The sequence below is a fragment of the Centruroides vittatus genome, unplaced genomic scaffold, assembly GCF_030686945.1.
Source record: "Centruroides vittatus isolate TY-2023 unplaced genomic scaffold, ASM3068694v2 contig_1450, whole genome shotgun sequence".
NCBI lineage: Eukaryota > Metazoa > Arthropoda > Arachnida > Scorpiones > Buthidae > Centruroides > Centruroides vittatus.
Window position 1 is genome coordinate 148,365 of NW_027120902.1, and position 15,457 is coordinate 163,821.

General features: G+C 26.6%; 1 protein-coding gene across 1 annotated transcript in view; it reads left to right on the forward strand.

Moving 5' to 3' along the window:
* Nucleotides 1-15,457, forward strand: part of LOC136968345 (S-formylglutathione hydrolase) — a 41,166-nt gene that overhangs the window by 927 nt on the left and 24,782 nt on the right. The window contains exons 2-7 of the mRNA XM_067262348.1: nucleotides 2,375-2,541; nucleotides 4,863-4,961; nucleotides 5,367-5,491; nucleotides 5,560-5,624; nucleotides 5,715-5,934; nucleotides 12,842-12,943. Coding sequence (XP_067118449.1) covers nucleotides 2,379-2,541; nucleotides 4,863-4,961; nucleotides 5,367-5,491; nucleotides 5,560-5,624; nucleotides 5,715-5,934; nucleotides 12,842-12,943 — 774 coding nt within the window. The 5' untranslated portion in view covers nucleotides 2,375-2,378. The remainder of the gene's footprint in view (nucleotides 1-2,374; nucleotides 2,542-4,862; nucleotides 4,962-5,366; nucleotides 5,492-5,559; nucleotides 5,625-5,714; nucleotides 5,935-12,841; nucleotides 12,944-15,457) is intronic.

The window sequence follows — 15,457 nt, forward strand, 5'->3', positions numbered from 1 at the left end:
GATATGGACTGCAAAACATTGGATATTGCTGCACAATAATGCCTCAGCACATTGGTCTGACCTTGTCTAGCAGGAGCTAGCCAAACATTGCACAGTTATATTTCATCCTACAATACTTTTCTTATCTCAAAGGGGTGCTTCATTATAAGTGATTTGGCAGTTTAGATGAAATTGAGGCTTTGACAACAGCACTTTTGATGGATCCTGAAAAATGCCTTCTGGAATACTTCCAGCAGTTATACAAAAGATGCCAAAAGTGCATTAAAGCCAAGGAGGATTATTGTAAAGTGGGGTGTGTTTAAATAAAACTTAAATTCACTTTCTTTTCCATACTATCCAGGAAATTATTGATTATACCTCCAGCCTGTATACCTCATATATAAATTTGTCTTCAATGAGTAGGTTTACTGTTGAATAATGTATCAAAAGCTTTGAATGACTCAGTCGAAGTTATTGTAACCAAATTTTAAAAACATATCTCACATTATTTATTCAATAATATCCAATTGTTTTTTATGTATAATTTTAAATATTCTTGCTTAAAAATTAGGTAAAAGAGATAAGTAAATTAAATAACAAATACTCTGTTTTGAAATAAAATCCCATTCTTGAGTTTACTTTGAAATATATACTATATATGAATTTACAACATAACTATTAAATGCTTCAAAATTTGTATTTAATACATTTTTGTGGGAAACAAGTTTTCATGTGTTTAAAACTATCTTAAAATAGTATTAATGATATCAAAATATTTACAGATTAGAAGAAACAAATGTCTTCATATCTTGTTGTTCTTCAACATCTAAGGAACACAATAGTCTTTACATGCAGTCAACTTTTTTATTTGAGGCTACTCGTCTGCCTCAATATGCAAAAACTGTTTTTAAAAAAATTTCTAAGTTGTAGCACAATCATGACAAAAAAAAATATATATATATAAAATTGAGATGGGTTGATGATGATGATGAGTGCAGAGCCCAAACAGTTCGGAGTTGAAAGTTGAAATTTGGTACGCAGTTAGGGTACATCACAAGAATGTACACTAAGATGGGATTTTTCGAAATTCCCCCTCCCGCGGGGGAGAGGGACAGGATTAAGGCTTACCATGAAGAACTTGGCTTCTACTATACTATTTTAGATGCAACTTTTTATTTTTAATGTGTTTTAGTAGGATACCATGTGGGGATGAAAGAAGTGTATTCCTTAACAATGAAAGTGTTAAGAGAAAGCGACATGGAAGATTTACATGCTCAGATGCAGTTTTTTGTGTTTTTGTGGGAAATCGAACATATTTTTAGACCCATCTAAAAATTCTCTAATTAGTCTGAAAACAGGGGGACCTAATTCTTGCATTCTGTGAAAACGGGTAAGATTGGCTATAATGTAATAATCTTAATCTTCGCTATTGCCCGAGCAATGCCGGGCTTATCAGCTAGTTAATTAATAAACAAAATGGCCAGGACAATAATAATTATCTTATTAGAACATTTTTGCATATTGAGGCAGATGAGTAGCCTCAAATAAAAAGTCAACTTGTGTTTCTTCTAATTTGTGAATATTTTTATATTTATTATTGACCTGGCCATTTTGTTTATTAAGTATTAATGATGATACAAAACAGATACATCCTATATTTCCTGAATAAGAAAATATAATAGTTACTACCATCTTTAATATTTTATTTATATGATTTATTTATAAGAAAATATAAATTCAATTAAATTGCAAACAATAATAAAAGTGAATAATCATTGAACATTAAACTTAATAATGATAATGTGGTATTTGTAAATACTATTGATATGCATATTTTTATGTATATGTATATTGTATTGGTTTTATGTATATGTATATGTATATGCATAAACAGTCAGATTTGATTACTTTGAATTACTGGATAAATATTTGTTATAAGATATTTAATGTAGTCACTTCATGATAAATTGCCATCACAGAATGTACATTGTATTTATCATTGTCAGTTACTATACTTCATATTATTTTTTGAGAATATTTAAGAGATTAAATTTTTTCAAAATATGTATATTTAAAATAATAAAAGTTTAAAATAGGCATCAGCTCTCACTAAGGAATCTTACTGAAACAATTTTCATTCTTTATAATTGATTTATAAGAAATTATTTGGATTTGGTTGTTTAAAAATAGTATTATTCTGTGTGCTGTGTGTAAATTAAATAATTTACATCTAATAATAATGAGAATGTATTTAAAAAAAAGTTATATTTTTCTTTTTGTGTAATTGGAAAAAATTTAATTAATATGTTTATCATTTATAAAAAAATTTGTAAACTTATTTTGAAAAATAGTTATTTATATTCTAAATTATATTTTATACTTTTAATCTTAATAGGAAAATGTTGCCAGAAATAAGTAGAATATCTAGTTTTCGGTGTTTTGGAGGTTATCAAAGAATTTACTCTCATTTTAGTGAAATATTAAAATGTAAAATGAATTTTTCTATATATATTCCTCCACAAGCAGAAGATAACAAGGTTCCTGTCTTATATTGGTTATCAGGTTAGAAAAGTTTTTGTTTGAGATTGTTTTATGGATAAAATATATAACTTGTATATCATAGAGATGATAGAAATTTCATTTATGTGAAAGGTCTAATAAGATAATATTTTATTTTATTAATTTTTAAATATATAGTATAAAAATTGTGTAAATACTAATGTAGTACATCAATTGAATTCTGATTATAATACTTATACCAATTAAACTTCATAATTCCAGCAACCACTTTTTATCAAAGGGACAAACAAAAATTTTACTTAAAACTTGACAGATGAATCTTCCAAATTGGTTTGAATCTTCTCTGTTCTAAACTTCAGATTTAGAACAGAGAAGATTTAACTTTTAAATTACGTAGACATTTCAAAAAGTAACAGTAAATTAAATATTTTGAAATAAATAATTCAATTAGAGATACAAATGCTATGTCATTTTTCTACATAATCATCTCCATTTCAATACACTTCTTACACCATTCCACTAGCTTCTTTATTCCATCAAAAAAAAAAAAATGTTTCTGGTTGTGCATTCAGCTAGGAATCATTGCTTCTTTCACTTTGTCATCATTTCCAAATCGTCATCCTCTCAAAGCACCTTTTAGAAGTCCAAACACATGATAATCAGAGGGAGCAAGATCAGAGCTGTATGGGGAATGATGTAAGACTTCACCAAAGAAGTAGAAATCTGAACATGTTTCATCTTGTGTTCATAAGTCAACATCCTAGGCATCTACTGTGCACACAACTTGAGATACTTGAAAACCTTCATGACAATAGTATGTGCAGAATCAATACTGATGTCCAATTTCCTAGCCAGACCTTCTAAAGAAATGCTCCTGTTTTCACAAATAATGACATCAGTGCAACTCACTGTCTCATCAGTGACAGCCATGCTGGGATGACTGAAGCATTGCTCATCATGGATTGAAAATTGCTTGTTTTTAAACACATTTACCCATTCATACATTTTTCTCTCACCAATGCAGGTATCTCCATACTATTGTAGTGTTTTTCTATGAATTTCATGAAGTTTCACACCCTCCAACCACAAAAATCTGATGATTGCTTGCTGCTGCTTCTCTATGGTGCAAGCAGCTAAAGGCACTGTCATTTTGTTTATGCTTTCTTTTCAGTTAAGTACACCATGCCATCTGTTAAGCAGTGTCAATACCTTCTCTAAGAATATATCTTCCCTGTGTGAGAGTTTGAAATGCCTGGAATAGTTATTTCATGAAGAAATTGTAAATTTGCTGTTACTGTTTGAAATTCTCATGTATCTATAAATCTTTGATGTCTCTTGTACCTCTATTTGAATAAATTTAAGTGGATCATCTTAATCTGCCCTAGTGATGTTGGACACTACAAATAATAATTTTGTTTCACATACATTTAGATTAAAAACATTATTAATTTATTTCAAAATTTAAAATAAAATTACAATAAGTTTCTTTTAATCTGAATAGATATTGGACACAGATTCTGAACTCATCACTGACTATGAATTTATAAAAAAACAAGCAGCTTTTTCTTAAATAAAAGAACAAAAAAATTAATGATTTTAAATGTTGATCAGTTAATTATCCACTAAACAATGCTATAAGATTGTTACACATTTGTTACAAAAATTAAAAACATTTTTGTTATCTATTTAAGGAACTTCGTAATATAAAAATTACTTTTACTTTGACATTGTTTCTCCTTTGTTCTATGTTTATGGGGCTAAATTTTTATCAGATTATGCTAAATTTAATTAGAGATCTCAATATGCACACATACAGATTATCAAAAAATTTCATGTTATAAATTATCTTACCACATTTATATAACTTAAAAAATTAATTTATCAGTTTTATTAAAATAAAAGGTCTTCAGATAAATCTAATGTTTAAGTCTACTTAAGTTAAAAAATTTAAATTATTGAACTTTTATTAATCTTAGAAAAAAGCAATTTATATGAATAATAATAATAATAAATGCCTTGACTTTGGTCCGGCATAGTACACAGCCACCGGTGTTAACCGAGTATATCTCACTTAACCCAACATAATAATAATCTTTTTACATTAATCTTATGTTTGCATTCTCTATTATTATATATTTTATTCATTATATATAAAATATTTTACTCACTTAAAAATGCTTATTTGAATATCTAAAGATATTATAACGTTATTACTTTTCATTTTCTTTATTTTATTTTTTCTAATTATATTCTTCAGTTCATTTTAAACAACTAATTTCATATTATACTATGTATCATAAAATGTAATATCAAATAACTTAATAATTACTACATTATCTTAGACTGAATATGTTTTTTAATAGGCTTAACATGCACAGAACAAAATTTTATACAGAAAGCTGGAGCACAGCGTTATGCTGCAGAACATGGAGTGATTATTGTTGGACCAGATACAAGCCCTCGTAAGTATATTTTTCAAATACTAGTTTCAAATATGATTGTAAATTCTGAAAATTCATAATTATCACTTATTATATACATAGTGAAAAATAATGGAAACTGAATGTTTGTTATGATGGTTTGATGAGTTTAAAAATATTACAATTGATATGCACATTTACAACTTTGGAAAATCATTATATAGTGAGCCATAATAAATTAAACTTTGATTTAAGATGGATTAAATAATGGAAAAATAGTTGTTAGAAATTAATTTCTAACAACTATACTTTTTATCTAATATTTTTATTATAACTTACTTAAAGTAGTTAATGATATCTATTTTCATATCTTTCAATTATATAATGTCAAACTCAATATGAAGGATTTAATTAAATAATAAAAAAATACATTTATATATTTTTTAGGTGGTTGTAATATTGAAGGGGAAGATGATTCCTGGGATTTAGGAACAGGTGCTGGTTTTTATGTAAATGCTACTGAAGATAAATGGAAAAATCATTATAAGATGTATTCCTATGTGACAGAAGAAGTAATTTTGGACTTTAATATTATTATAGTATATTTTGTCAAATTCTAATTTTTTAAAATTATTTTCAGTTACCAGATATTATTATTAAAAATTTTCCTGTTATTCAAGATAAACAGTCAATATTTGGTCATAGGTATAATAATATTTGAAAACTATAGATCTTTACCAAATTTTAAATATAATCCAGTAGTAATGTTAATTAAATTATGTATTTCTAATATAGCATGGGTGGACATGGTGCACTGATATGTGCATTGAAAAATCCTGGAAAATATTGCAGTGTTTCTGCTTTGTCTCCTATTTGTAATCCTGTGGAAGCAGATTGGGGTAAAAAGGCTTTCACTGCATATCTTGGTGAAAATACAGAATCATGGAAAAATTGGGATGCTACTCATTTGGTGAAAAAATATAATGGACCTCCACTTACGATATTAATTGATCAGGTACTGTTTTTAATATTAGAATTTTTATTTTTCCATCTATTAATTTTTCATCATGATTAATCAAGATTTAATTTTTTTAATTAAAATTTCATAATTAAAGAGAGTTAATTATCCTTTTTAATTAATTTTACATTTATAGAGTCATAATTGAAAATTAACAAATTATATTTAAATGCTTGAAAAGGTTTATTATTAAAAGAATAAATCCTGAAATTGAGAAAATATAGCATCTAAAGAATACATACAATGATACACCATATATACAGTAGATGAGATTAGTAAATTAAAAAATTTATAATATTCTTACATCTTTTGTTACTTTGTATACATTGTTAAGTTAACAAAACACACAAAATATTTTGTTTTTATTGGAAATTTTGCAATATAAAAATTTCAATTTGCTATTAGTCTCACAAGGGGAGGGCACGACCTGGGAAATTTACTTTGGGATGAGACTTTGTATATAGGTAGTACTCCTTTAAGATGTTCAATCCTCAAAACAAGAAAGCGCAATGGCCAGCCAATTTTAAGAAAAAGGTCTTTAAAAATTTGAGCTCAGCTTATGTACTAATAAGTTTCGCTAGGTCAGCAGTTGCTGAGCAGCTCAGTCGACATCGTTCTTGGCTACTGCCAAGTCGTTCAGGGTTCAGATCTCGGTCTCGATTAGTTTTTTTTTTTTTTTCTTTCTAAAAATTTTTTTAAATAAGTATTTTGAATATATATAAATATTAAAATTTTATTATAATAAATAATTTCATTTAAAAAATGTTTAACACATATTACATGTCATTTTAATTATAATAATACAAAATAATTAATAATCATAATCATCAACTATTGGTAAACTGATAGTATCTTCATTCACAGACATTTTACTGTAAAATATTGAAACTATTTGTATTATAGTGTGATATATTACGGAACACTATTATCTCTTCGAAATCCAAAAGTAAACTGACACTCCAAATATCAGGTTAGTCCATAAGTCCATGCTTATTTTTATGACCTTGAGAAAAATCTTGTTTTGCTGTTGAAAATGTCAGTCTAATGTGATACTTTTCACACTGAAGTGTTAAATTGGATCTCATTTATATAATACTGTTGGAATTGGAAACATTTTAGTTGTTTATTTTTGTTAAAATGGAAGTAAAGGATGAATATAAAAGACATGTTTTATACTTTTTATTTTTAAGTGGTGAGAATTAATAAGAGTAGTAACCTTCGAAAAATTTGATACAATAGAATAATAAATGAAAACTGTTGTTTCATAACTAATTATTTATAACTATTATTATTAATTATTTTGTATTATTATAATTAAAATGACATGTAATATGTGTTAAACATTTTTTTAAATGAAATTATTTATTATAATAAAATTTTAATATTTATATATATTCAAAATACTTATTTTAAAAAATTTTTAGAAAGAAAAAAAAATACTAATCGAGACCGAGATTTGAACCCTGAACGACTTGGCGGTAGCCAAGAACGATGTCGACTGAGCTGCTCAGCAGCTGCTGACCTAGCAAAACTTATTAGTACATAAGCTGAGCTCGAATTTTTAAAGGCCTTTTTCTTAAAATTGGCTGGCCATTGCACTTTCTTGTTTTGAGGATTGAACATCCTAAAGGAGTACTACCTATATACCAAGTCTCATCCCAAAGTGAATTTCCCAGGTCGTGCCCTCCCCTTGTCAGTACTGGTCTGAGGGGTGAGGTGATGAGGCAATTACTTCAATCAGTAAACTGAGAAGGGTGGTAGAATGGGTGGTCAAAAATGTTCAGAAGGAGAAAAATAAATAAAAACGATAAGCCGAATACAATAAAGTATCTTAAAAGTACTTTAAATCTGTTTATAAATAGTTCATACAAGAGTTCCACAGCTACAAGTATGTTCTATTGGCAATCATTGTGGAAGAAGGGTTTATCACTTATCATTAGTTTATAGTAATCAAAGATAATTGAAGGTAACTCTAAAATATCTTACACCTAAGGCAAAATCAATTTTTTGGTTTGGCTTCAGGTGCAAGTTACTTTCAAACCAGCACTGTTTAATACAAACTAATGATAAAACGAATAAAATATGACACAATGATTTATGCTGCATTTGAAAACTATTTGTTAAATGCTAATGCTTTTGAAAAAATTGCATCAAAGCTTTTGTGTTGCATTTATATCTTTTACATAGAAACAATTCAATACATCCTATACCTTCTAGACTATTTATTAGTCACTAGTAATATGTTCAATACAGACATCCCATACTTTTGGCAACCAAGTTCTATATTTTGGTGTGTTTTCTTAGTGCCACTTTTTGGCATAATATTGCATTACATTCTAGTAACAATAATGTGGATACAGCATTGTAAAAATATATTTTCTCTTCTATATAACTACCAAACTGGCTATTAATGAGGACTTATCACACTACAACAGTTGCATAGCTAAAGTTTGAGCTGCCTGGAGCAGTCTGTCAGTTTATAAAAAAAAAATATTATATTTACTCTTATGTATTTATTGCATGATGTAAGGTCTATGAAATTCAAAGAAAAATTGGAAAAGTTCAGTGTTTTGTTTTTAGATGTGCAATATGTAAATATGTTACATAACTTATGTTTTTAAACACAGGAATATCTTTAAAATTAATACAGTTGAAATTTTTGTAATGGCTTTGTAGAAGACTATATAATCACTACATTAACATCTATGAGCATTTTTTAAAACAGATCAAATGAGTTGTTACCTAACTTTTCAATTACACTTTTCTTCTTCTAGCCTAATGAGTAATGCATTCCTGAAAATTTAAAGTGAATTCTCACAAAGTAAAAATGCAATTACTATTAATTTAAATAGGAAAAATTTTAAGCATACTTAAGCCTCCAAAATCAACAACTATTTTGATTTAAATGGCAAAAAATTATATTAAAATTGTCTATCCTCTGGAGAACTGGGGTTCAAATATAGATTATACTCTAAAACTTGCATGGATGAGTTGACCCAGATATGACAAGCCACATCTCACATCAATCAACCATCTCTGTTTTGGCCTAACTAGACCTTTGGTGGACATGAAAAGATTTATTTTTATCTTTTTAGTACTCACATATGGAGAGAGTTAAAAGGACCCATCTCATCAACTTCTTGAATTACCTGTTCCTTCATTTTTACAAGCTTTTTATGTAAAAATGAAGGAACAGGTAGACTATAAATTCTCACTATCATCCATCGTCTGTCTATCTTTCCTTAATCTCAAGAATAGAATTAGATAGATGAAAGGCAAGACCAGATATGGAAACCTTAGGGCAGGAGGCTCCAATTAACTATATATATGAACTTTTGAAGCAAACCAGAAGTCATGTTATTTCAATTCAAAAATTTTTCCCTGAAAGATGTTAGATGACCAGCATGACTATTGTTAAAGGAAAAGTATGATGTACAGGGACAAGCCACTACTAATTTGAGATGGAGAACATATTTTAAATTAAATAAATTAAAAATATGATTAAAAATTGCAGCCCAGAGCCCCAGCATTGTGATGATGTCATAATAAATAATTGCTTGTGTATAATTACAAAGTTCTCATCAAATTATATATATATAGACAGACTATATATAATCTTTTATTTTACATATATATAAACTTAGGTTGAATTTTTAATAATTATTAGCTTTAAACCAAATTAATTTAATTTAAAATATTTTGTCAAATTATAGCTTGAAAATTCTGGCATTTACAGTAGATACTTAATGCATAAAAGATTTTTTCATATAACTATTTTATCTAAATTATATCTGAATTTAGTTACTTTGTTACAGTCTTTCTATATCAAATTTTTAATTTTTTATGATGAATGTAAATGAATAAAAAAAGTTTAATGACAACATTAATTCAAACATTCTAACTATATATATTACATATGTAGTTAGAATGTTTGAATTAATGTTGTCATTAAACTTTTTTTTACAACATCAAACCTGATGTAATTCTCTGTGTATTACTGTGAAATTGAAAATTTATCTCAATGTATCTGGGATATCATCAAATATAGAAGATTGTACATAATTCTGAATAGGAATATTTTAACTGTGACAGAGAAATCTAATGAATAAAACAAAACCAAACTTAGTAGGAATACTCTTCAGAATATGCAAAAACAATTTATATTAGGAAAAAAAAAATAGTTGTAAAAGTAACTACTAGAGATAGTTGGCATTGCAGTTGAAGAACAAACATCAATAGTATGATCACTGCAAATACAATTGTAAAACAAGTAAACCATAAATCTAAAGATAAAATGAGATCATTAAATTTTATTGTCACTGATTCAAATATATCATACAGTAGAGCTAAAATTAGTAGTAGTTGTAACAAACTGCTCAGTTTGTTATCAATTCTAAAATCTCCCAAATAAAGTGTGCTGAATAGTAACTAATGTAACTAATCTAAAATGACTTTTATCACAAGCAGTATGATTGTGTTATTCGGTTGCAAGATTATCTTTGGAGATGTTCCTATAAACTAACTGTAAGTCACAGAGATTTAAGAGTTTGTGAACAAGATGACCATACATAGAAATGGGAGTGAAATGTTATTACAGATGTTATACTAATTAGGAAATAATAATAAGTATTACTTCATATTTAAATATTTATTGTATAAACATAATCAAACCAACACAGTTGCATTCTTAACTGGAAAGGTCCAGTTTATCATTTTTTTTTAGAAAAAGAACAGATCAATGATAAAGATTCTGTAAATCTACATCATAATAACTTTTGGTAAATGAGATTTATTGATTAGATGAGACATTTCCTTATCCAAAATGTAGCCTATTAACAGTTTCATTCAGGTAAAAAATTGTGAATTATAACTCTACAAAATCTTCAATGGCCACATATCATCCACTTATGTTTGAACAAGAAATATCATAGAAAATATCACTAGAATTTGCACATTGCTGGAATGCAACAGTTTTAGTTCTTATCCACTAAAGTCCAGATAAGATCTAAATACTTGTGTCATGCTTATTCAACTTCCTTGGCACCTGTTTATATATGTAATTACTGAAACATTCTGTACTGTTCATTGATTACTCCATGATGGCAGTAACAAAATTTGAAGCTTGTTATGGACAGATGGTTTGAATCTTCTAGATCAGGGGTGGCCAACAAGTCGATCGCCAAGCCAATTTTGGTTGATCGCTAGCAATGTCTTGACTTAATGTATTATATTTGTAACCGAACGCAACTGTTTGCATGCAGTTATGACTCGACTCACAAGCAGTGAGTGCACTTCGTACTGAAACAGTGTATAAACATAGTATGTATTTCACACTTCCCCTCCCCACTTAGACTATGCCTATGACAACAAGTCGATCGCGACACATTTTTACGATAAAAAGTAGATCTTATGTGCACAAAAGTTGGCCACCCCTGTTCTAGATCACTCCTAAACATCTTGTCTCAGCAAATCGAATAATCATTCTTTAGAGCAGGGGTCACCAAACTTTCTTCACAGTGGGCCACATGACTGAGAGAATGACAAGTGCAGCTGCATAACCATTTTGTTCAATACAGTACACTGAATACACAAAAAATACAGACAACCAATATATTTATTTATCAGTACACAAACAAGATGGCTGCAGCAAGCTCATAATGGCTTTTCTTAGAAACTTCATTGCGGGTACTTACACAAAAAGCACTCCAATATCCAAAGTCGCCAAATTTTTTATTTCACCAATTTTCCTAAAAATTATATTACTCTCAGATGCAAAAATCAGATTAGACTAATTTTGGCATTTTTACTTACACTTACTTTAATTTTTTCTACATAGTAAGTATATCTACAAACTATGATATTTCCTTAAAGACACATATTGTATGTATTGTCTACTAAAGAAATTTTTATAAATTCTTTTTGTACATATGATATTTCCATATAAATGATTATATTTTAGCTCATTTGTGGCACAGTGTGGCCATGGGCTGGATGAGATGACCTCGCAGGCCGTAGTTTGGTGACCTGTGCTTTAGAGGCATACAGTATCAGTAAATTCCTTTAGAATTGTTTGTTATTGGGATTTCCAAAACGTGGTAGCTGCATTATTGTTATTTTGATGATAAAGCAAAGAATATTAAGATAGAGAGCTATTACACTTTCACTACTTGCATGTATAGTATGAAATGTTTTGTCTCACTATATGCTATATGCCTGTAAAAATTGTGCTCTGTATTACTATTATGCTTTCATCTAAATTTGATTGAGTTTTGGCCACTATAAATTTTTTAGATTGTTCTGAATAGAGGTACTTTAATTATAGTCATTTTGTATATTCTCACTGCTTTCTTGTTAAAATTATTTATTTCTTTAAATTAAGCCGTAATAATCAGCAATGTTGTATTGGGTTTTACAAATATATAATATTAATAGTTTCATTAATACCAAATTCTAAATAATGAAAATCATTAAGTTTTATTAATATTTATACCAAATTATTAAGCGGAATAGCTTTGTAGTTAATTAATGATCAAAATAGTTAGCAATATATCTATTTTTTGTAGCAATCTATAATTTTAATTATTAAATAATTTAATTAAAGTTAGAAAAGTCTAAGATAGAGTCTAGGGTTAGATAAAATTAATTATATGCTTTTGTTGTTTATTACAAGTTAAATTTGCTTTATTGAATTTTCTTTTATAAGTAATTACTGCTTATAAAACAATATTTTATTCTAGAAAAGTTTTGTAGATTTTATGAAACAGAAGTTGAGTTAAAAACTTGAAATTGTTTAAATAATAAAAATAAAAACAGTAATTTACAAGCCAGACTTTTTTAAATTAGCTTTTCTCAATTTAAAAAAAATCTTAATTGACTAATGTAAACAATATTTTTTTCTTTGCAGGGCAGTGAAGATGAATTTTTAAATCTGAAACAACTGTTACCTGAAAATTTTGTTAAGGCTTGCTCAGAAAGTAAAATGCCTGTAATATTAAGAATGCAAGAGGTAAATTTAAAATTAACATAATACATATTTAGAAATATAATAAAGATATGTGCTGCTTAACGTTCTGAGAAGTATATTGTTAAGCAATTGACAAATCTATATGATATAGTCTACTACTACATAGGCTCTATGTAACACAATTCTTCAATTGTGAATACTTATTATTGTGTTACAATGATAAGTATTTGTCAGAAAAATATCTAATCATTAAAAAGGTAGAAGTGGCTATGGCTTTTCAGTTCCATTATAAAGATTATAATAACAATGGTTCACATAAAAGACAGGTCAAGTGGTACACACCTGTAATAATAATTTGAAAATTCAACTAAAAAAAAAAAAAAGGATACATATACTTTTCTAGGCTAATCTTTCAGCTAAGTATTATATTAAAGAAATAAATTCAAAAGAAATAGTCATGTCTAATAGTCATTAAATTAAATTTACTAACTTAACAGATGTGACTTTCCATTTATCAATTATTCATTTTCAAATAACAAAAATTATTTTATAATTCTATTAGATTTACATAAGGAAAACTATAATACACAATTGTTTTTAAAAATTTAAGAAATTCAAATTTTAAAAATAACTTAAATTCATTGCTCTTCATTCATTTCCTTAAATCGTTAACTAAAGATTAAAAACTCACTTAAGATGAGTTTCTTCACTAATAGCTAACTCAAAAAAAGAAACCAAGCTAATAAAGTTTTGGAACAACTTAAACAAAATTTTTTTTTCCTTCTTTTTTTTGAACATGAACTCTTCTTTAAAATGTTAAATTCAGTATCACAAATTCAAAAATTATATATTGAATTTGTGATTAAAAAAAATAGTGATAAGATGTCAAAACACATTACAATATTAACTTTGTAAAGGTAAAGCATAGCCTCCAACACACTTATAAATATTACTATTAATTAATTTAATTTGATTATCAATTTTATATTTGGGATGACATACTTTTATGTTAGGATAATTAATTTTAAGTATTGAGTTTAAGTTTTTCTTATGTTACAGTATTAAAATCCAGCATTTCTGTTTGTAGTATATAATCTCATATTATGTTATAACTTTAAATGCCCTTATTTAAAAAGATTTGTTATAAATCAAACATAACTTTATTATTACAGAGACATAGATAAACAGTAAAGATTTAATTAATGTGTTGTCATAAATTTTTCTAATGTATATTTAAACTTTGATTTTATTTGAACTTTTCTTAACCTTAAATATGTAATGCATTGTATAAACTTTCCCTGAAGAATATATGTTAACTGAAAGATTTGCATTTATTACATTTCACTGAATATTAAGGCAAATTTCACACACATTTTTTGAAGATTTGTGAATTTTCTTTTATTGTATACTAAAATTTTTTTATATAAAAATAAAGACTTTTAATTTTAACAATTGAAAATTCTGTATCAACAATTAGTTTCAGAAATTTAAATTTCAATATTGACATTATAAATGCATACAAATTGTTTATATTTTTATAATGTATTTACTAATAGATTTTTTAATTAATCTCTTATTTTTATTTATCTCTTTTGTTTTTAAATATTAAATGCACAAATTCAATATTAATTTAATTCAATAACAATACATTACTTCATGAAAAAATTATTTTTTTTTCATTTTGTTGAAGTATTGATTGTCATAAGATATTAATTGAGCTCCTAAATAAAAAAAAATTTGGTTGTTGCATTTTTGTTTATAATATGATTGATAAAAAATGTCTTTAGTTTCTCTATATTGATAACTTTTTCAATATTTTAATATTGAAAAAGTTATCGATATAGAGAAACTAAAGACATTTTTTATATAGAGAAACATAAAATATCGATACAAATATTTGGGACTTTTTAGTAAAAGTAAAGGTGTGTTGATATCGTAGATAAAAATACAATAAGATAATATTTTAAATTAAATAACTATTTGAAAGCAAGTCAGAGCTAGAAGTGTGCTTGATAACAAAATAAATGACAAATATCTTTATTATTTAAAAATAATAATAATTTGATCTAATAACAAAAACATGTAAAAGATAATATAATTGATCAATTTTTATGTAACTGTTATAAGAATGCAAACATATTCTATAATAATAAAATTTTATTAATTCTTAGTTAATATATAAATAATTTTCAAAATTGGAAAAATTGCCATAGATTAATGTTGGACTGTCCAATTTATATTTATTAGTGTAGGCCAATTTTATTTATATAAAGTTTTAGCAGGTCAGAATTGAGTATAAATATTAAAAGGTAAAACATAATATGCAAAAATTGAATTAGGTTCACTTCCAAATGAAACTAAGTCTTATATTGTATATAAAAAACTTAGGTACCAAGAAAAAACAGCAGACTTTAACATGTTATTTATTCATTATCGAAACAGTTGTTATTAAACAATGGTAGAATAAAATAATTACAAATTATATTATTTTTTAATCAATAAAAAACATTACAATGAAATGTATTTGCATACAATTTATGCAAACATATTAACTCT